At 35.8% G+C, this 21262-nt stretch overlaps 3 protein-coding genes and 1 long non-coding RNA gene across 6 annotated transcripts in view; 1 reads left to right on the forward strand and 3 right to left on the reverse strand.

Moving 5' to 3' along the window:
- Positions 1–9029, reverse strand: part of LOC122574329 (integrin alpha-PS2) — a 75198-nt gene extending 66169 nt beyond the window's left edge. For 2 of the 3 annotated variants that reach the window (XM_043741813.1, XM_043741811.1), the window contains exon 1: positions 8418–9029. In XM_043741813.1, the coding sequence (XP_043597748.1) occupies positions 8418–8596 (179 nt within the window). In that variant the 5' untranslated portion in view covers positions 8597–9029. The remainder of the gene's footprint in view (positions 1–8417) is intronic. The other variant, XM_043741814.1, reaches the window with a different exon arrangement.
- A 136-nt stretch (positions 9030–9165) lies between these two features.
- LOC122574334 lies at positions 9166–11018 on the forward strand. The gene is made up of 3 exons (XR_006319005.1): positions 9166–9419; positions 9830–10491; positions 10880–11018. It is a non-coding gene; the product is annotated as an uncharacterized LOC122574334 (long non-coding RNA).
- A 998-nt stretch (positions 11019–12016) lies between these two features.
- Positions 12017–15164, reverse strand: LOC122574331 (disks large-associated protein 5-like). The gene is made up of 4 exons (XM_043741821.1): positions 14874–15164; positions 12422–14794; positions 12229–12351; positions 12017–12129 (listed from the first exon to the last, which is right to left on the reverse strand). The coding sequence occupies exons 1-4, from the start codon at positions 15028–15030 to the stop codon at positions 12086–12088; spliced, it is 2697 nt and encodes an 898-aa protein (XP_043597756.1). The 5' UTR covers positions 15031–15164; the 3' UTR covers positions 12017–12085.
- Positions 15165–16133: 969 nt separating this feature from the next.
- On the reverse strand, positions 16134–18641 carry LOC122574436 (optineurin). Its single transcript, XM_043742047.1, has 6 exons — positions 18367–18641; positions 17733–18064; positions 17359–17652; positions 16753–17304; positions 16481–16666; positions 16134–16390 (listed from the first exon to the last, which is right to left on the reverse strand). Exons 2-6 carry the CDS (start codon positions 18048–18050, stop codon positions 16268–16270), a joined length of 1473 nt encoding a protein of 490 aa, XP_043597982.1. The 5' UTR covers positions 18051–18064; positions 18367–18641; the 3' UTR covers positions 16134–16267.
- Positions 18642–21262: the final 2621 nt, after the last annotated feature.

Below are 21262 nucleotides of genomic sequence, written 5' to 3' on the forward strand. Positions count from 1 at the left end.
CCAATCATTATCAAAAACTGAAAACTCAAAAATAAAAAGAAGAAAATACAAATTTACGTGACCGAAATTACTTGCCGTATCGTCGTTCGAACACGTCAATTTACGCTTGCGAGTACCTTATTTCATACGTTTTATATATTTCTGCAGGTTATACGCAATCTCTGTATTTTTAAATGTTCGCACGAACATCGCCGATATAGCGACAGAATGTGAAATGGAAAGAATTGCTCGTCCGAACGCATTCGTATTAAACGAGAGAGATCAGCTGGGTGTTTCCTTTTTAGTCTTCTTTCTATTCTTGTATTAAATGAGGCAATCGGAACGAACGAATAATGAAAATACGTCGTATCGTTAAAAATTTCGTATTCCATGTTGGGTGCTCTCAAGACTGCACACGGCGCGCGACGAGAAGAAACCAGAGGCAAAGCAGTAACTCATTTGAAGAAGGTTTCTTTTTTCCTTTATTCCTAGCAGCTTCTCCATCTGGCCCCGCAGCCGCGTGCAAACGTGTCGCTCACGTGTGTAAGAGCATTTGCACACGTGTTTGCATGCGTCCAGGTAAAGGTAATAGGCCCGCGGCTGTCGGTTCTCTTCTGGATAATGACACGGCAAGAGCTTCGGGCACGTGCCTCACGCGATCCTCATTATCTCCATTCCCCTCTTCGTCCTCTCTTTCTCGCTCTTTGCTCTTTTTCTTCCCTTTCCTCGGGGAAGTTTGTACACCTTCCTTTCTCTGTATTTTGTCGATTCACCACATCGGTTACGGCTGTTCGACGATATCGAATCGTTCGTCGGCTGCAAACGATTGTTGCGTCGTTGGCACACGCAGTTGGCCTCTCGTGATTAATTATAGCGATGAATATGTGTGTTTAAGAGTAATTAAAACGTTCACCCTCTGCACCTTTTGGCGAAGTACTCTTCGAGAAATTAAGCGCTAGAGTGTTATTCTCTTTTACAGTACTTTCACACGATCGTATCTATTTTAGCGATAGAATTCGATTAAACGATCGCCAATCCTGTAATTCGTCAAACGATGGCTCGCGATCTACCAATTACTCGCGACTTGTACCTTACGAGAATCTGTTCTACTCGTTTACACAGCGCAGAACAGTCTCGTAATCCGATCGATCGCTCGCAGCGATCGTACCTCGTCAATTTCGCGATATTATCGACACAAAAACAGCGTACAATTTTTCTTTTCGACGTAATAAAAAATCGAACGCCAACGAGATACGGCCATAAAATCCACGAAGCAGAAAGCAAATAGAGAAATGGAAGCAGAGAGGGGAAGGGGGAAGAGAAAGAAAAGTCGGGATCGTCAAGATCCATCAATATCAACGCCAGCTCGACGCGAATCGATAATCGATTGGAAGGTGTGCCAGGTATGCAGAGGTGGGCGGTCAGCACGAGGTTTGAAGACCGATGGGAGAATAAAAAGCGATGAATAACGCGCTGTCTTAGGTGGATCCTTGTACTTAACTCGACTGAAAGATCACGGTGCTCACGATCGTTCGCGGCTACCGTTTAAATCTTCGTTTACATTGCACTCCGGGGATCGTTCCTCCGCACACGATCATCGTACATCATCCTTTTATTGCGCTACGAGGCACGAGCGCGCGTTTCGCGCCGGATGCGTCGAAAAATTAAGGCTAAAGTCCACACAGTCCCATTGTATTTTTGTATTAGAAAGACTCTTTCCTTCGGACTTAAAATGGCAGTTTAAAAAGACCACGAGAAGAGAGATGGGGGCAAGAGATGAAGGGAAAAAGAAAGATTCTATAGTTTGCGCGGTAATTACTGAAAAGCGGAAAGCGCGCCGATCTATCCTGACTTTCGTTTTGTTTCGTTTCGCCGACCGGAAACAGGAAAATTGAATCCTCGTTTCCTCTACCATCGACACGCTTCGTAAGCAGCAAATTCGAACGAACGTGACTGAGATACGGTGAACGTTAGCGGGACGAAAGACTTCACGAAGAGCTTAACCGTGGAAAACGTCTAAAACGATCGCGTACGATGTATCGGAGCAACGTCGCAAGAGAATGATCAAAGTCGATGAAAAATAAGCAAAACAGATTTTCTGTAATCTTCCTTCTGCTTATTTCATCCTACACGTTATGTAATCTTGTTTTGCAAGTTATTTCACTGCTTGCTCTTTAATGGGTTAACGAACAGCTCATTGTCAAAGAATATTTCTACAGACGACACGTTGCCAATGTCGTTGAGGAAACGTCGGCCATTAAGAGCATATTAAGAATCGACAGTGAAATAAACAGGAAGAGAAAATACGTAGATACCACGAAATTCTCTACGCTGGCAGAATCTCGAACGACCGGCACGTTGCAAATCGTGGCAAGGTCTTATCACGTGGAGGCGGGCTGTGATAAGGAGCACATGCTTCCCGGAATTCTCGGCGAAAAATCTGACCGGCGTATAATAGAAATTCAACAAAGGGGGAAACTAGTTTTGCTTCGAAGAAAGCATCCGTCGATATAACGTATCTCCGTGAGTCGGATAATTAATTCGATCAGCGAAGACGAAGAAAAAGGAAGGAGAGCGCGAGGCCTTATCAGTCTCTCGTCTCGACGTTGTGGCAGAAACTTTTATCATCTATTCGAATACGAGGCGTGCCTTCGTTCGTGAAATATGTAATTTTTATATTTAGCGCACGACTCGAACCGCCGGTTTCGATACGAGTAATCGAATCTGGCAGAAGAAGGAAAAAAATCGTGCAGCTACGATGAAACTTTTCATTTCCTTTTCCTCCATCTTTCTCCATTTTTTTCTCTTCCTTAATCCTTTCTCATTGTCTTCCTCTTTCTTCTCGTTCTTTCGTTCTCCTTTCCCTTAAATCTTTTATTTCTATCTCCCTTTTATTCGTACTTTGCTTCTTCCTTTTTCTTTTGCCTTGGCCCCTTTCTTTCCTTATTCTCTCTCCCTTACCTTCTTCTTTTTTAGTAAATAAGGAGATCGTGAGTCAAGACCGAGTCGCGGACAACGATAGGCTGACTCATAATTTGCTTCGGAGGAAGCATTTCGTAGGATCATCGTGTTGAAAAATATACATGAGCTACGTCTGAACCTACAACCTGTTCGTCACGTTTAAAATTACCATTATGTTTGCCTCTAGGCCGTTGCTGTAACAGTTTCGAGTGACAACGATTCGCGTGGTTGTATCTTGTTTTCGAATACCATCTCGAGATTGGGAAACTCGTATTCCTGGCTTTCCAAATGGTTCAACGTACACTGCGCTTTTTCTTCCTTTCCTTCGTCGCGTACAACCTAAATATTTCTCATACGGTATTGATAAATATTTCACTTTCCATACGATTACAAAATAATTACAAAAACTCGATCACGAAATAAAACAGCTGAAAACATAATCGCGAACGATAGTACTTTCGCAACGAGTTGCGAAATCGACCATTTTTTGCTTACTACGAGACTACTCTTGAATTAGATCGCTACACGTACTATAAAACATCCAGAAGATATCTTTAAGAGATCCACGAGACATCGCTATACTGTCTGCACTGTCTTTTACTACGTACGTCTAGTCTGTAACTAAAAGTAAGCAACTAAAGTAAAGCAACTAAAAGTAAGAAGTTTTATAAGATTCCTCCAAGTGCATACGAATTGTGGATAAACTTGCCCTTCTCGATTGTCTGTACCAAATGTAAAACAGCCTGTGCAGTACAATTTCACATTCGATGGCTTCGCCGAGCTTCTACGATAATCCTATTACGCGTACGCGAAGAAACGACTCGAAGAGCCGTAAGGATACTTCGGTTTGGTACAGATAAAACGAAGATTACGCTAGAGATCGACATCGTAGACCGCTCGTGAGGACTGATACGACCGTAGATTAGCTGGGACCTTCTTGAAGCGCGCGCTCGCATGCATGAAAACGCGACAGGAGGGCGGCAAACGCGATACCAAATTCCACGAAGGGCCGTTCAATTGGCGGAGGATGGGAGGATGACAAGTTCATTGAGAAAACGGCGAGGCTTGGGTGAAACGGTAGATCGAACGAGCAGATTAACGCTGTATTAATCAGAGCAAAGCGAGAGCTACCAGCCGCCCACGTAACGGATGACCTAACATCCTGTATCACAGCCAACCTCGTGCTCTGAATCCGACGAACGTGTTGCTCGCTACTGCGTTTAGAGACAGACCTGTTTCGCCTATCGAGAAACGATCGAGAGCGAAAGTGACGATCATCTTCTACGCCATTCGAATCTCTGCTACGGAATTCTGTTTCTTTTTCTTTCTTTTTTTTTTTCGAAGACGAAACTTCAAACGAAAGTGGTGATAATCGAGAAGCGGTTCGGTAGCTTTACTTCGATCGATGATTTTTCATCGCGATCGATAAATAAAAGTTCTAGAACCGAACTGTAAAATATTCTGTACAAAGGAAGATGGCGATTGACCCGTAATTACTTGCATCCCAACAAGTTTGTACGGATTATTCTGGACTACTCTATCCTATACGATCTTTTAATTCAATTTTTAACGCCTTATCTCCTAAACGGTTGTGGCGCTCATGCAAATTAGTAAATACGCGTTTCTTTTTTATGAATCATGTCAATGATGATGTAATCCTGTGTCAGCTACTCCTCACCACTACGCCTAGCAACGTACAAACGCACGTATATCTAGAATTTCAGAAGATTCTGCACTAATTGTAAAGTTGCAAATGATTCGTCGATGAGTTCAGCTTATGGTATTCGGCTTCGAGTATGGCAATGCTTACGTAGGAAGGAGCGCGTTCCTCTATTACGGCTAAATCGCCGGCTTTCCGATATAGATCCTATTTCGGGAATCGATGCGAGAGCAGATCGACGACAGTACGGTAGCAACCTGGTACGTCCGCCTCGCGCCAGATTAACGAGGATGAACGCTCGTAAAGCTTGCACGAGCTGGCCTAAATATAAGCGCCTACGAAGTTTCTCGTAACGAACGATGTAATCCGGGCTTCCTGTGGCTTTGGATATCCTGAACGCCAGTCCACAGGTCCGTCCTTTTATTTCCTCTCGGATATTATCACCGTCTATTGTCTTCCCAGGCAACAATGTACGAGGAACCGTGTAAGTAGCTGACGAGAGGAAACAGGACGAATTGAGAAAACTGTCTGTAACGGCAATATACCGTAGCTGTCATGTCGATAGATCCATTACATGTAAACTATCTAGTAAACTATCAGAAAAGTACAACTATAGTTAAAAAAAACCATCTGCGTTTCTACAAATAAAAAAGAAGATCGTGTCGTTGAATAAAATTTATTTACGACTCTCATGATGACTTTGGTCCCTTCGATTCTACCTGTCTGTCAGATAAACTGTCCCGACGATCGACATCAACGAACGGAAAACCCAGCTAGCTTTCGCAAATCCCTCGTGCTTGTCAAATTATGCGGTCCAATCCAATTACCGGAATGAACGGTCGTGCGGCACCATTCTTAAAATTCACCCAGGTTGAAAACACGATCGCGAAGAAGATGGGCACGTTTACGAAAGCTGGAGGATTCGATTTGCATGCGCAGCAAAGATTCGAGCCGGTAGTCAGTCGATTTCGTCTCTATCGACTTCCATCGCGTGGTAGCTTCGACATCCTTTAGAATCGAATACATTACGTGGCCTGGACCTTAGCCGACCTTTCGCGCGGATTTTTCCGCACAGGGCCGACGTAACCTATGCTATTACTCGCGTTTCCTCGTTCTGTCGGCATTATTTATATCCATCGTCGCCGGAGGAGCTGGAGCAGAAACGTTTATTCGTGGGCCGCGTGACTCACGAGAGACACTGCTCGTACTCGAAACGACAACGAATATGTATACGGTATTAGTATAGACGATAGCGTAAACTGTGATCTTCTTCTTCGATGAAATGTTACGTTGCGATAAGCGCATACTTCGTTAAGTGGTCATGGGTCGATTTCATCTGGCTAGTTACCGAAACACGGGTATACCTCTGGAAAATCCTACAAAATAAAATTTCAAATTATTTTCCTGATCGTACCTATATACCGAATTGCCTGATAATTTCGTTATAAATCGCAATAGTAACTTTGTTCGAGTTGGTGTTCTTATAAAATGCAGGAGAACGATATTTTTCGAGAATAGTATGGATTTCAGCAACAAGCGAAAAGAATATTTATTTTGATCGAAGAAAACGAACGTTTTATACCTTATGATCTGACACTTACCACCGATGGGTGTTTATCGTCATCGAAAGATGGAGAACAGTTACGAGCGTTCGGATGAAACGGGAGAACCGACTCGCCTTGTTCTCGAAAGGGGACATAAAAGGAGAAACGATTCTAAGCACCTGTTATCCAAGGGTCTGCCCTCGAACGTCATGTGACGCGTGATAATCGATGAAGCAGATCTGTTTGCCAACGAGTCATCGACTGTGAATGATCGTAATTAGCAGTTGTTGCGAGTAATACCTTGGTGTATTAGTACTAATGATATTAAGATTTAGGTCGTTTAGAGGCGGTTATTGTCTTGAGATAAGATGAAGTTTCAAGTATATAATCGAAATTGTGTTACTAATATATTAACAATTAATCAAACGCTAAATAAAATGCAACATTCTTTAATGCAAAGTCTACCTTCTTAAAAGGACTCAAATATCACTGCTATCTTTGCGACTCTACCAGCTATCGCGTTACACAAGCTTCGTAATTAATTCCATGGCGCTTTTAAATTCAACACTGCGATACAAAATTAACAACGACAACGCTGTTATTTCGCATCGTTTGGAGAAACACGACTGCATTCGATACGCTGAATTCGCCTATGATTAAAGAGATCGATCCTATGCTCTGAATGGTTGTCGCGTGTTTGCAACAGAAGAAATTACACGCTTTCAAAGACGTCGTAGGCAAACGAGAGTCGATATTTCATTAGCGGGGTTCATTATCCGACGAACACGATGAAACAGCAGTAGTCGCTTTGCTATTTAGATTCTGGCACGAGGATTTAAAAGGATAGCGTGATCATCCTAAATTCGTGGGAGTGTCTTCCATTTACACGACGATAAATATCGCCGATACATCCAATAAATTATCCGCCGTCATCTTCCCGAATACCTATCAAAGTTGTTAGTCGGAAAATCGTCCGACCGCGAGAAAAATATTTCACCCACTTAAAGTATTTTCTCGTTTCTTGTATTTTAATGCCTCGTTTTTCTTGAATACGTTTACGCGATAAGTGTAACTCAGAAGGTGCGTTAATACCACTTACGTAGCGAGTTAATGTTCCTTCCGTCAGCGGAATTGCGCTTCTTCGCGAACGGAGGACGCGTATGAACTGAAATATGCAGCGGACATTTAATAGCCATGATTCAGAGCCACGAATTGTTCGATACACGGATTTCTGAAATTATGTGGGTCACGGGTCACCGACGAAAAAATTCTCGGACTCTGACACAATACCGAGAAGTCTTAAACGGCGAACGGCCCATAATTGGTAAAAATGTTAATCGAGTTTTGTTTTTAAGCGAAATATTTAAAATCTGACTCGACGTGCAAGTAAATAAAAGATAGTGAAAGTGAAACGCTTGTTATCCGATGAATATTTTTACCTTCCGTAACTTTAATCAAAATGCCAGGAAAATTCGATGTGTAGTCATATCTTTGCCAAGAATTATGTGTCATCGCCCGCTTAAAACTATGATCCAACCTGTCGGTGATTTGTAGCGTATCGAGTCGTTCGTGATTTTATTTTACCTTTACACAAGATCGATCAATTTCATGATTAATTCACAATTTTATTATATGATAATAATAATAATAATAATATTATTGTTTTATATTTTAGTCTCTTACAGGGAGATTGTTGGGTTCTTATTTCTAATTTCTTGCTTCTTTCTTAGTTCGTATTTATCAATCCCAACGTTTATATCGCAATTTCATTATTTAGTGTAGATAGTTAGCGTTCAAAAAATTAATTATTTTAGTTTCACCTGTTTATTTATCGTAATGAAACAGCCGAATTGAACGAGTTCGAAACGAGCAATCGTAACACTTTCAAAATATCTTCAAAGATATTCTTCGACATACTAAGCTATGTTTGGACAAATGTCCAGGAAACAATAAACTTCAACAATCACAAACGACTCGCATACCCTTCAAAATCAATCGTAAACAGAGTAGGCTGTTCCCTGTTACACGATCGAAGCAACGTTATTTGTAGAATTGCACGAATTTCGAGTGAGCAGCATTGCAAAGTATTCTTCTAATACGACGATCAGAATTTATCTTACTAGTACTAAAAAGAACAAAATTGCATTATAAGAATTACAGACGCGCAGAAACTTTTCGTCTCGATAACATTTTTGCACAGCAACTATAATACATAGTAGTGCAAGAGGAGCCATAAATAAGCAAAAATCAAAGAAGGGAAGATAAAGACTCACCATCCTCGACCGTATCTATCCCGGTACACAGAAACCGCGAATCCAAACATGGATCTGGTCTCGTTTCGATAAACCGCATAATGTTTCGTCTCCACGTTAAACGCGTCTGAACACCAGGGTGGCAAGCCGACGATGAAGATCAGGCCTATTAGACCCGCGATAAAATTCGCGTACCACATGCTTGCACGTTTTGCCACTTGATCACACGTTCAGTCGTTCTCATGCACGAAGGATAGGTTCGACTCGATAAACTGTCATAAGCGCGTGCACGACGATCAAAATCGATCCTCGCGATCGATAGAGCGATGGTGATGATCGGTCAGGGTGTCGGTGGTGATAACGGTCGTACCATCGACGACATGTGACATTCACGAGGTCCTCGAGGCACTGTGAAACAGACACTCGATATGAGACGACGGACGGAAACGATGGAAGTAGGGGCACAAGAGAGTCGGGGACGTCTGCTTGACGGACGGCCGCGGACAGACTGAGTAGAAGTCTGTTCTTTCGGTTACTCTTCGCTCTCTTGACTCACGAGGGCTGCAACTCCCACCCACCGTACGCGGTTCCGAAGTTGCGCTCCGCTTCGGCGTGCTTGCGTACCGCAACTAAGCTCGCCGCGACCCAATCGGCCTCTGCTCTCTGCTCTCGTCTCGTTCCCGCCGTCTTTTTTCTGCGTTTCTACTCGCCGCTGTGGTTAATCGCTCGACGCTGTTTTCGCCGATCGAAACGGTATTGAACTTGCCAGTCTATCGACGAACGCGATGCGCATCAATCGGAATCGCGAAACAATACGAACGGAGAAAAGCTACGATTTTGAAATGAGGCGATGAAGAGATAATGATAAGCACGATATGACAGAACACTCCGTAACGATCCTTTCGTATACTTTTTATAAGCTGAACGCCAGAGAATGTCCAAAATATGATCGTGTGTTTAACTTTTTATTTATTAGGACGTAATCGTTAGGAAAATATGAATTGCAACGACGACATTATTTTGGTAGGTATATTAGTTACGTAAATGAAGCGATAGCTTTCGTGTAAGGATTTTTATGGAAAATCGCAGAACTTTTTGAAACGTTTTATGCTTTTATAACTAGGAGAAGAATTGAAATTATTTCGAATCGGATAAATATAAAAGAAATAGTGAAATTAAAGAAACAACGAAATTACGTGAGAGTAGAAAAAGAGAACGTTGCATAGAAGACTCTTCTGTCCTTGTTTAAGTGGAAATGAGCGCTGACGCCACTCTCTGATCGGTGTTACATTAACATATTTATCGTACGATTATGCACGCGTTATTAGACAAAGATACAAGGCGCCTCTGTGCATCATTCTCTTTCTAATGTTATATCGCTTTTTCAGCTTGCTCAAGTACGCTATCCTTACATCTCTCTATGTTCGTTACAGTCGTGCGTGTAAAAATAACATTGTCCGCTTTTGTCATTTTCCCCGGGAAGATGGTAACTTAGGAATTGGAAAATAAATTACATCAGGAAGATATTATCGAATGCTTCAGTGCATGAGTGAAAGTTCTAAAAGTGGCCACTATATCGTCGTCTATGAGAGTATGCTCGTTACACTTTACAGAAGAAAATTATAATGCCAGGGGCGAACTGCACATCGCAAAGTTTGAAAAAGTTTCAATGGGCTTGTAAAGATTTGACGTTCTACGTATGATTAATGACGTTAATTAATGAAATAAAAACAGAGGGCCGGTAATCATGCCGGTAATCTGCTGATAAACATTTCCCGGTCCGCCCTCGTTTTATCCTATTAAATAAATATTATTGTAATCATAGATAAATATTAATTGTACATAAAATTTATGATTTTTAGGAAATCGTACCGGAAATTTATCTGCATCCTCTCTTCTAGATTATAGAAGTATAGTCGCGCGTGCCGTTTAAAGTTTAAAGAATACAGCGATTCTAATAATCAACCCCCCAAGCTATTCAATTGATACAGAGCCTAGTACATTAATAGCTGTTCAAGCTACTGAATAAGGGAAAAGATACTGAATATCTCTCAAAAATTCTCAAAGCACATAACTCTCGGAAACATTTGATGAGGTTCGAGCGTAACATAGCTAATGACGATTTTAATGAAGACCATCGGTAAAATCTTTACTTTGGGGTGTAGCGCACATGAATTTACAAAATTCACATTATTTTTGCAATTAAAAAATTGTAAAATGTGTTATTTTAAAATCGTTAAAATCAATTAATTTAAATGAGTGAATAAAGAGACCGAAGGACTTATCCTCGGTAGTTTATTTTAGCGCAAGAGGATTGAAATTTAAGCCACGCCTCCATTAAGATTGCCACTTTAAAAAATTCTTTTTAAAAAAGTTATAAATATGAATATCGTTGAACGTATTGAAACTATGGAAATTATAAAATATAAAATGTTAAATTTTTAGTTGAAAATTATTCAATTGTATATTCTATTGCTTTCCAGTTCCAGCTTCCTGATGACTTTTGGCACTTGGCAGACTGAAGAGTTCGTCTTTGAATTAAACAAAGACCAGAAACAACGGCTTAAACAATTCATCGGCATATGAGATCAAGACCGGCGAGTTTAGCTAACAAATCACACTGGATTGCTCCGAAGACAATATCTCTTAACAAGTTTCATGTAGTCATACAATTGGCTATGGATTGGAAAAACTACCATCTGCACATTTTTGCAAAGGGGAGTTTGTAATACGGCAATGTATCAGAAGAGGATTTTGGCACCTCAGATATTAATGATGCAAGCATATCGTTAAAAATGCTTCTTCGTACGGAAGGGAATAAAGTAAATTATGTATACGACTTGGGGGGAGGGGCAATTGGGATCATGTGATTCATTATCCGATCAGGTATTGTCTCATGTTTCGATATCCATCAAAAGAAAAAAGATGTGTTGGGGATATTACGAAAAGCTTGAAAAGGTCCGTGATGTTAACAATTCAAAGCGAGAAGAGTTACATGACTAGCTGATGCGCGATATAGAGGAGCGAAAACATGACTTTAAAGCAATTGATCTGCGTTTGGCTAATCTTTATTCCTAAATGGATAGTCAGTCAAGGGAAAATCTCTCAGGATGACTTCATTGGCTATATATTTATCCGATTAAAAGTGACGGTGGTTTTTGATAAATCAATAAGTCATATTGTCATGCAAGGAAATGACTATAATCTATCACGATAAGGTCAATAAAAAATATTTTTGAATATTTTCTAGACAGAATTACCTAAATTAACATGAATCCAATTTAACTTCAACAAATACGAAACGCGTAATTAGAAATATTTATTGGATACACATATTATTCACTGATATTCAATTATAGCGCCTATCTATTCCATCAACTTTGTAAATATGTATATAGCCACATGAGCATCATCTTAACGATAGTTTCGTTTTATTAACGTACATAAATTATACAATACACATAAATTTACAATCTAAATCATGTGCAAGTATTATTTTAATTCTTTGTAAAGAATATGTTATGCAATTAAAATGCATTTAGCCCCTATTATATATCTAAAATAAAACAATAAGGTTGGACAACAGCAATAGTTTCAATAAAAATAAACCATATCAAATATCAATTAGAAATCATAAAAACTTATTGTACCTTTATACGCCAGTTACACAAATTTCATAATACCGAATATTATAATTTCTTGTTTTGCGATCTCCTGCTGATACGTTGGGTCGCTAAAATCGAATTATAATTACATGCAAATATATATCTATAAAAGAAAATATATACATAATATCAAATTAACAAAAGTTAAAATAAAGTTATTTAATTACATTTTTCTTCTATTCCCAAACTAGAAGTTTCCATGGACATACTCCTACTTTTACGTTTACTTTTTTTAACGTGAGGAGTCAAAGGTTGGGTTGGTTTATTTGTCCTATTACTACACTCTTTTTCTGAAATAAAACATGTTCATTTAAACATTGCATTTAAAGACAAAATATTATGTACTTCATATAAAATTACCTATGCCAGAAAATTTTACACTTCTTGTGGATCTTCTCTTGTCACTACTTTTATCCAAACATGTGTCGTTACAGCTATAACACAACAACTCTATATTTGTCTTTTCATTATTACTAGCATTTATTTTAAGACGACTTTTTCTTCTTCTCCTATCCATAGGAGTTTCATTTTCTTTATGTTCTGTTTCTTGTATATTAACAGATACTCTTCTGGAAGATCTTCGCCTAGGCGTAGGTGTTTCTGTTGAAGTAACAATTCTATTTCTCAATATTCTTACATTGTCAGTTTGTTCATTTGTTTCTTCGTTGCCATTTATAGAATATTTGTTTAATTTGTCACTCAATGTACTTAAATCTATATCGTCTGAAGTTTCTTTGTTAGTTTTATTTAACGTGAAGGTTCCATCTAACACTGACTCATCCTCATCCACTGCATTTTGTCTGGTGATCTTCCTGAATGGTGTATCACATCTTTTATTTGCTTCTTGTAATGGTGTAGCTCTTTCTATGTTTATAATCGGTATTTTATGAATGTTCCTGTTTGCCGAATTTCTACTTCCCAGAGATTTATTGATTTTGTCTTCATCATCAAAATCATCCTCGTCGGAATTACTGTCATCAAAATAAAGCTTTTTTTCCGCGTTAATTTTCATTTCTGTACTATCAAAGCTATCTATCCTTGATAATGCTACAGCTAATTCCATCTTTGTCTGTGTTTCTTCGTCAATTGACACTTCATTCAAAATTATATGATCATTAAAATTAATTTTATTTGCAGATTTTACTGTTGATTCTATTTCATTAAAATTTTTTTGTTGTTTCAATATACTTTTTCCTGGTGTTCGATTAGAATTAATGTAGGATATTGAATCATCTAACTGAATCTTTGGAGTTTTACACATCTGACTTACCTTTATTATTGTTAATGGACTCTTTGCTATCTTTGGTGTTTCAGATGATTGTACCTTTTGCAGTAAACTTAATCTTTTATCATCTCTCACAGACATAATTTCATTTTCACTGGAATTAATAGACCTAGATTTAAGTTCTTTCGCATCACCACTATTTCTCAACTTCATTTTCTTTTTTGCCAAGAAAGCTCTAAGAGAACTGGGCTTCATTGATACAACTTTCTTTTTAACAATTTTTTTTTTAGCAACTGGTCTCTGAGCAAACAATTCCTCCTCTTTCCAAGCATGTGCACGAAGATTTTCTAATTTTTCAAATCGTGCATCACAGTTTTTCACTTCTATGTACATCATATCCCAAAATCCTTGCAAATCCTTACATGTAACTAACATTTCACCCTTTCCTGTTTCACAATCGCTAACTAATCTTCGAAATCTTTCAAATTTTTTGCTTATTAACAAATTTGTTTGCCCAATAGCTTGATTTATTTCATATTGACCATCATCTGTAGTGTCAGGCTTTGTTTTGATTTCTGCCCATTTTTCACATAATTCATTTAATCTATTTATTTCTTTATTCAAAAGAAAATGAAAATATTGTGCAGTACGTTCTTCTTCTTCAATCGAAATATTTAAATTTTTCATAACTGTATCTTTCGTAGGAATATCGTTGTCTGAGGAACGAGCAAGACTAAAACCTCGTCTTAACTGTTGTTCTTTTCTGGCATTGCTTTTTCCACGACTAGAAACTATATGAGGTGAAAAAAAAGCTGGTTCACATGGAGAACTTGACCATATAGATGTAGACACATTATTGTCTAAAGAAGAGGCTGCTGCTGTGATGCTGTCATTATTATGTATTTCATTATCATTTGATGCTTCCTTATCACTAATTGATAATTTTAATGATATAGATTCCACAGAACTATCTTTTGTATCAGCCATTGATAAATGATCCTTTTCTTCATTAAACTCTGTACTATGGTTTTTAATACTAGCCCTTGTCATTTTTGAAGGAGAATTTAAAACTTGACTTAGTCTGGCAGGTGACATACTTTGTACAACTACTTTCCCAAATAATGGCATTTTAGGCAACCCTGGTGGAGCTTTAAATTTATGTCCCTCAGGAGCAAAAGATTGCACTTCCTTTTTCTTATTCTTCTGATCTTTATTTGGAACATTTAAATTCTTACTTGAATTTTCTGCATTTTTCTTCTCATTTGCTTTATTCATTAATCGCTTCTCTGTCGCCCTTGTTACTCGTTTTGGAAGAGACTTAGATGTAGTGATAAGTGTATTAACTGGTGTAGCTGTTGTAATTGGCGAATATATTTTATGATGAACAACTCCAACTATAAACGGTCGTTTTTTTGTACGTTGTTCAACCTTCTTACGTTTTTCACGTTCGGCTTTCCATTTTTCGAGTCTACGTAAACGGTCTTCTACAGCAGGATCAATCTGTGCTTCTGAAATTAAATTTTAATTAACTAATAGTAACAATTTTTAATAATTATACATAAAATTTTAAAAGAGTTTAATACAAACTTTCATCTTGAATATTTATCGTAGTGTTTGATATATTGCGATTTTCATTAAATGTCTTTGCTCTGCAATTTTTACGCGACTCTCTATGTCTTTCAGCGCGGATAATACGATTTTTTTCTGTATTTCCAACATTACGTGCTTTGTATTTCTGCAACATCGCTATTTTATTTTATACTTATTTTAGGCTGCCGACGAGATTAAAACGTATCTTTCGTTTAACCGTTTGTGGTTCAACGGAAAACAGTTTAAACATGCTACGCTATAGAAGTGCTACCAACAGTAATGAAAGCTATGTTCTTACCAATTCCTTTCAGATTTTAATTTTCGCTGATATTAATTTATCCGAAATGAAAGTACAATTCCATTTACGACTCTTCCTCTAACTTTACTGTAAAAATTTCTTCACTAATAACTTATTATAAACTAAGAAAAGAAGACTAAAAGAATATTTAATACCAACATAAGAATCTTTTTTATGAACGAAACCTGTCAAATTGTATAATATAATCTCCTATAATATACACTCGTTAATAATTCGAGAATAATTATGAAACAATATAGAAACCAGACAATATCATTATATTCATACAATGTAGCTTAAATAATTTGCATTAAAATTTGGAGCTATTGAAAATGCTTACAAGCTAGTTACAGTGTTCATAATACCAGCGACGAAATCATTTTTATATGTTTTTTTAAATTTATAACAGCAATTTTTTTTTAAAGTTACGGTTTGTATAAGATATAATGAAGAAAATTTAGAGATAGACAATTAATATTAAAAATAGCAAATTAAATAGTAAACATGAAATTAAAAAACTAGACATGATATATACAAGTTCGAAATAATCTTCCAGTGCGCCAATGTTAGTTTAAACTTTTATATAACAGTGACTTTCGTTTTCAAGAATCTTTACACTCATACATAAACATATATTCTCTTTATTATTCCAATCTCCATTTTATTTGTTCTTCAAATTATGCATTTCAATAATTAGTTAGGAAAATGAAAAACTTTCTATTTTTCATCAAAGAAAAGCTTTCAGTCTGTATGTATCATTTTGTAATAAGTACATATATCTTTTCACACGTGTTTCTAAATGTTATTTTAACGGATTCTATTAAAATTGTTAAATACTTGAATTTGTTATTAAATCATAAGGAAAATCCTTTTCTTTTATTTAAGTGTGTCAGAATTTGGAGGAAATAAATCATGCACTTTATATTTAATACTAAAATTTAAATAATTTTATTTCATCTTATTTACAATTTCTGTTACAATAAAATGTATGTTGTTTAATATAACATTAATGGAAATATTTTTATATGTATCAATATTTCCATTTTTATGATTATACACATATGTAACAAAGTATGTATTTCAAGATTTTGCACTAGTCTAAACTTAAACAATCATTAACATGAGTTTCCAGTAAATGTACATTCGGGAATGTACGATTACAGTTTGGACATGACAATGATAACAATGGGGGCTGTAATTGTTCAATAATGTTTGTCTAAAATTGAATAGATATAATATAATTTCTGACATATCACAAATAGTCAAATTATATATCTATAAAGCATGGAAACATTTGGCAACTTACTTGACTTCCAGACGTATTTAGAGATTTAATTTGTTGCTGTAGTCGCTCATTAAATTCTATTTGTTTTTGTAAATCCGCATTTAGTGCATTTTTCTCTTGTAATAATATCTCCCTGAGTTTTTTCTCCTGCCCAAAATCTTCTTCATGAAGTCTTAACTGTGTTCGCAGCAAACTGTTATCTTCCATCTGCATTGATGATAAAAGATTATTATTACATTTATTGTTAGAAAAAAGTATTTGATTCTAATTTTTATTGAATAAATCATACTTACATGTTGTGCTAATTCTTTCTGCAGCTCTTTTATACATGCTTTTTTTTTCTGTACACTTTCATGCATTACACCAATTTCAGCAATTAGCTGGTTATATTTTGTTTGAAATTTCTCCTTTTCTGATTCTAAAGACTTTTTATAATAAATTTCATATAATTGACTTTGTTGGTCCAAAGATGTTTGTTCTTCCTGTAAACTGATTTTTTCTTGCTGTAGAAGTTCTTTAGCATTGTTTAAATTTTTGTATTCCATTTCTAAGGTCTTTTTTTGACTTTCAAGCATCTTCTTTTCTTCTTCAAGATTTTCTCTCTCTTTCTGAAGTGCGATTCTTTCTTCTTCGAGAAATCGTTTATTATCAGCGTTTTCTTTTTCTGATTCTACAGTTTTTTCAACGATTTCTGAAGTCCCACTTTCCTTTAGTACTTTTACTTTGTCTGTATTTTCATTCAATATCGAGTCTAATTCACAGCAAACTTGATCGCCAAGTTGATTTTCAGGAATAGACACTTTTTCCTCTCTTGCTGTATCTTGTTTGTCATTTGCATCAAGAAACTACAATAGAATAGTAATATCAACAAATGTATAAAGAAAAAAGATATAACATACCTCATATCCCATTTCCGAATGACTAGTTAGTTCAGAGCTAAGTCTCATTTTCAGGTCCGTATTTTCTTGTTTAAGGTAGTTTATTAATTCTCTAGTTTCAGCAAATTTTTTCTTATGATTTTGATGTATTTTCAAAATATCTTCTTGCCATGTCGCTAGTGTGTTAAATTGTTGTTTCATAGCTATATTATTCTGTTTCAAAGTTTCCTTTAATTTTGTATTTTCTTGTAACACCTCATTTAACTTTTGATATACTTCTACTGAATCCCATGACGCTATCATAGAATTATAGTCCTGCATATAAAATTAAATTTAAACATGTCTACTGCAGTCAATTTAGAAGATCAAATTTTGGTCAATTAACAGATACGTACAATTGACATACACTTTTGTTGAATATCAACATAAGATGCAAGTGATGATTGTTGGATAGTATCCAGCGAATCTTTACCTAGCACCACAAAAGATAATGATGTGTCATCTTCATCAACAGCACAAACATCTTTAACTGCTGCTTTAAAGTACAAAGGTGCATCCTCGTCCAATTTGAATCTAGCCTTTCCATTATTTACAGTAAACCCAAGATTCTGCAAATGGCTTTCTGGCTCGGCATATAGTCTTGGATTAATATTCAATAGTTTGGTTGAGTTCTGCTCTTCTGATGTAGATTTTTGTTCTTCATTAGGCTCCATGGTTAAAAAATCATCTGTATCAATATTTTGATATTTTAATGATTTACTTTGATAATCTAAGTACTTGTTGATATTACAAAATATCCAGTAACTATAGTTTTATATGTATATTTTCTTTAAATTACGATAAACTATAATTTAAAGTTAAGATAATAATAAAAACAGTTTTCAAAGTCACTTCATTATTTAGAGCAATATAAAATCTATCGGCAATAATTAATATTAGAATTTAGATATATTTTTCCCATAGCGACGAATAAGTGACAATTAAGATAAAATATTTTTTATTCCAGATTTTGATAAAATCCAGGCTTACCAGAATCACTGCTTTATAAATATGACGTCGTAGAAAATTGACAGTTCATTATATTTCACTTTGTATATGTTGATGAATTATATGAATGATAACGCCACAAAGCGATCATGTCCAATCATAAAATGAATCAATTTGTTAATAAACAGAAATATTTCTTAATTTATTCTATTATTGACTTTTATTTGTGAAAATTAACTTTTGGCAGAGAGAAAATTTGTTGGTTTCAGATTACGTTTGGAATAAATATATACTAAATGAAAACCCTAGATAATTGATTCACACAAAATGTCGGAGTTTTTCTTACCAACTGTGCAAATATTTCACTGTTTAGTGTTTATTTCTAACAATTTTTTACCAATTTCTACTAGAGAGGAAATGAGAGTCTAAGGTGTTAGAAGTCAAATTGTTAAAATAAGAAGTAAATTTATATTTAATATAATTCACCTGCGTGCCTTAAATATTTGGGACTATTCCATGTTTTTGTTACAAAAATAATGTATTATATAAACAATAAATTTAAATAACATAGTAAATCTTTATTTCTGACATATTGTACCAGGCCTCTACCCTAATGTTTATACATTCCAAGAGAATGAATAGAAAAAATAATTTATGCCATTCATTTAATTGATACATCTATATTTATCTTTATCTCATAAAATTAGTATTTAAAATAAGATTGATCAAATATATTAATACGAACATAAACCATCTTCTTCGCCCGTTGAGAAACTACTATTATGAGGGTGAAATGTTAGGGAGTTAATTGGATTAAAGTGTCCTTTTAAACGAGCAAACTCTTCAAATACTAAATGAAAGAATCAGGAATTGAAGTTTCTTTGCAGTGAACGTGCACATCCAGAATCCCTTCCTTCGGCTCCACCCTGGTAGATCAAGATACTATGGATGTTATGAATTGACCACTTCAAAAATTATGCATACGTAAAATCGAGCATTTTTTACGCATAGATTTGTCTAACATTTAACGTTTATTTTAGTGTATTTTACGCGGTTCTTTGATGCCATATTGGTTTCTATTCACGATTCATCCAATGAGGAGAGTCGCCAGCTGTAAGTAAGTATAAAATAAAACACGTTGATAACGGCCATTTTGTGGCGGGATTTTGAATCGTGAGTATCGGATTAGTTTTGAGGTATCCTTTACTTTCCTGCTGCCGTGAGGACAATACATTCTGTACCTCGTCCAATGTACTATTACGGTATTATGGTATCCCATAAGATGACAAGTCCGTTATCGCTTGCGACGCGACGATTGAATTGAATATAATTCTTATATTTGTTGTGGCAAATCGTAGAAAACGTAAGAGATACACTGATTTTTCTCGTGATCGGTATTTAAGAATGTCAGATACAAATAAATAAATAAATCCCATAATAAATCCCGTATAGTGTCAAGTCTATTCTGCATTTAGTCAATGATTAAGTCAATGACTCGACGCAGATAAAATTAAAATTACCGTCCCATTGATGCGCTTATGTAACAAAGCAGCACGTCATTTACTCGACGAGTATGTCAGATATACGTATATTGCGAAAGAATGATAACGATTTGACTCACCATACTAAAATTTATTATCACAGGTTCAATGTATATTGTCGGATGACAGTTAAAGACTAAAAAGTAAAAAAATAAGATTAAAAATTATTCAATGCTTTAAAATTATTCAATCCTCTAACCGTTAATCCAATGACGCGTGTCCAGCAACTTATTTTATATAAAGAAGAAAAGAGTAGAAGATCATGAAATTCCGTGCTATAAATGATCCTTTGACACTTTGTAAAAAAAGTTGTAGACTTCAAACCAGCCTACTCACAACAATGTATAAAAGAATATCAAAGCTCGCTCTATGGAATTTGCGAGTGCAGATGATTAACGTTTTCTTAATTAATCCAACAAATGATCTGCATAATTGACGAAGAATAATACAGAAAACATAAAGTGCATGATGCATGCAATATTTCTTTCCTTCGGTTTCGTAATCAATTAGTTGTTGCTGACGAAAGTGTTGGATGTACTATTAAAGTATAAAGAATATAGTCTCGTAAACAAGAGATAATCAATTTTTCTGCTCTTTCGAAAATATTTTCTTTTTTACGTCATATACAAAGTAAAAAATATCATCAAAGCGACTCGATATGAATTCAAAGCAGTTATACAATTTGATATCTCCATATCATATGACTTCTTATTTTTGTTTCTTATTTTTTATATTTCAAGTTTTCTATCTAGCCTAAATTATCCGTCAATAATCATTCGTTTCTCATTTTACGAAGGATTTACAATTTTGTAATGCAGTAATTTTGAAGGAATATTTAAATTCGTTATTTCTTACGCTACCTTCCTTTTTTTTTTTTTTTACAGAGACACGCATAATGATATGCAATATCATTCGCAGAAACCGAATATTGAACAGTTGTATCGTACGATATGTTAAGGAGAAATAGACACGTTAGGTCAGGCAGATGCCTACCGGCTGACGGTATACTATCCCTGCCTTATTCTACTAATCTCCAAACCGGATTACATAGTATATGTGGATTTTATCTCATAAATAACCCATAAAGAATCAATATTTTATTGAATTGTACATATATTTTTGCATAAACCAGCATTAGTGATAGTTAAAATTATATTGTAATAGAAATTAAACGAATATTTGAAGATTATTTTCCGTCGATACGAAGACAACGAATACGTTTCTCCAAACAATGATATTAACGTTAATATTTTATTACGAGTTACTTTTATATATCAGTCTTTCTTTACAGTCAGTAAGTAGTGGCACGTTAAATGATAACTTTACTTTTGAAATTGCGTTGTTCTACGATATCAGTTTATCAGTAAATATTAGAGTTGCGCAACAAAGCTCTAGTA

Source organism: Bombus pyrosoma, linkage group LG13, assembly GCF_014825855.1.
Source record: "Bombus pyrosoma isolate SC7728 linkage group LG13, ASM1482585v1, whole genome shotgun sequence".
In the NCBI taxonomy this organism is placed as follows: Eukaryota; Metazoa; Arthropoda; class Insecta; order Hymenoptera; family Apidae; genus Bombus; species Bombus pyrosoma.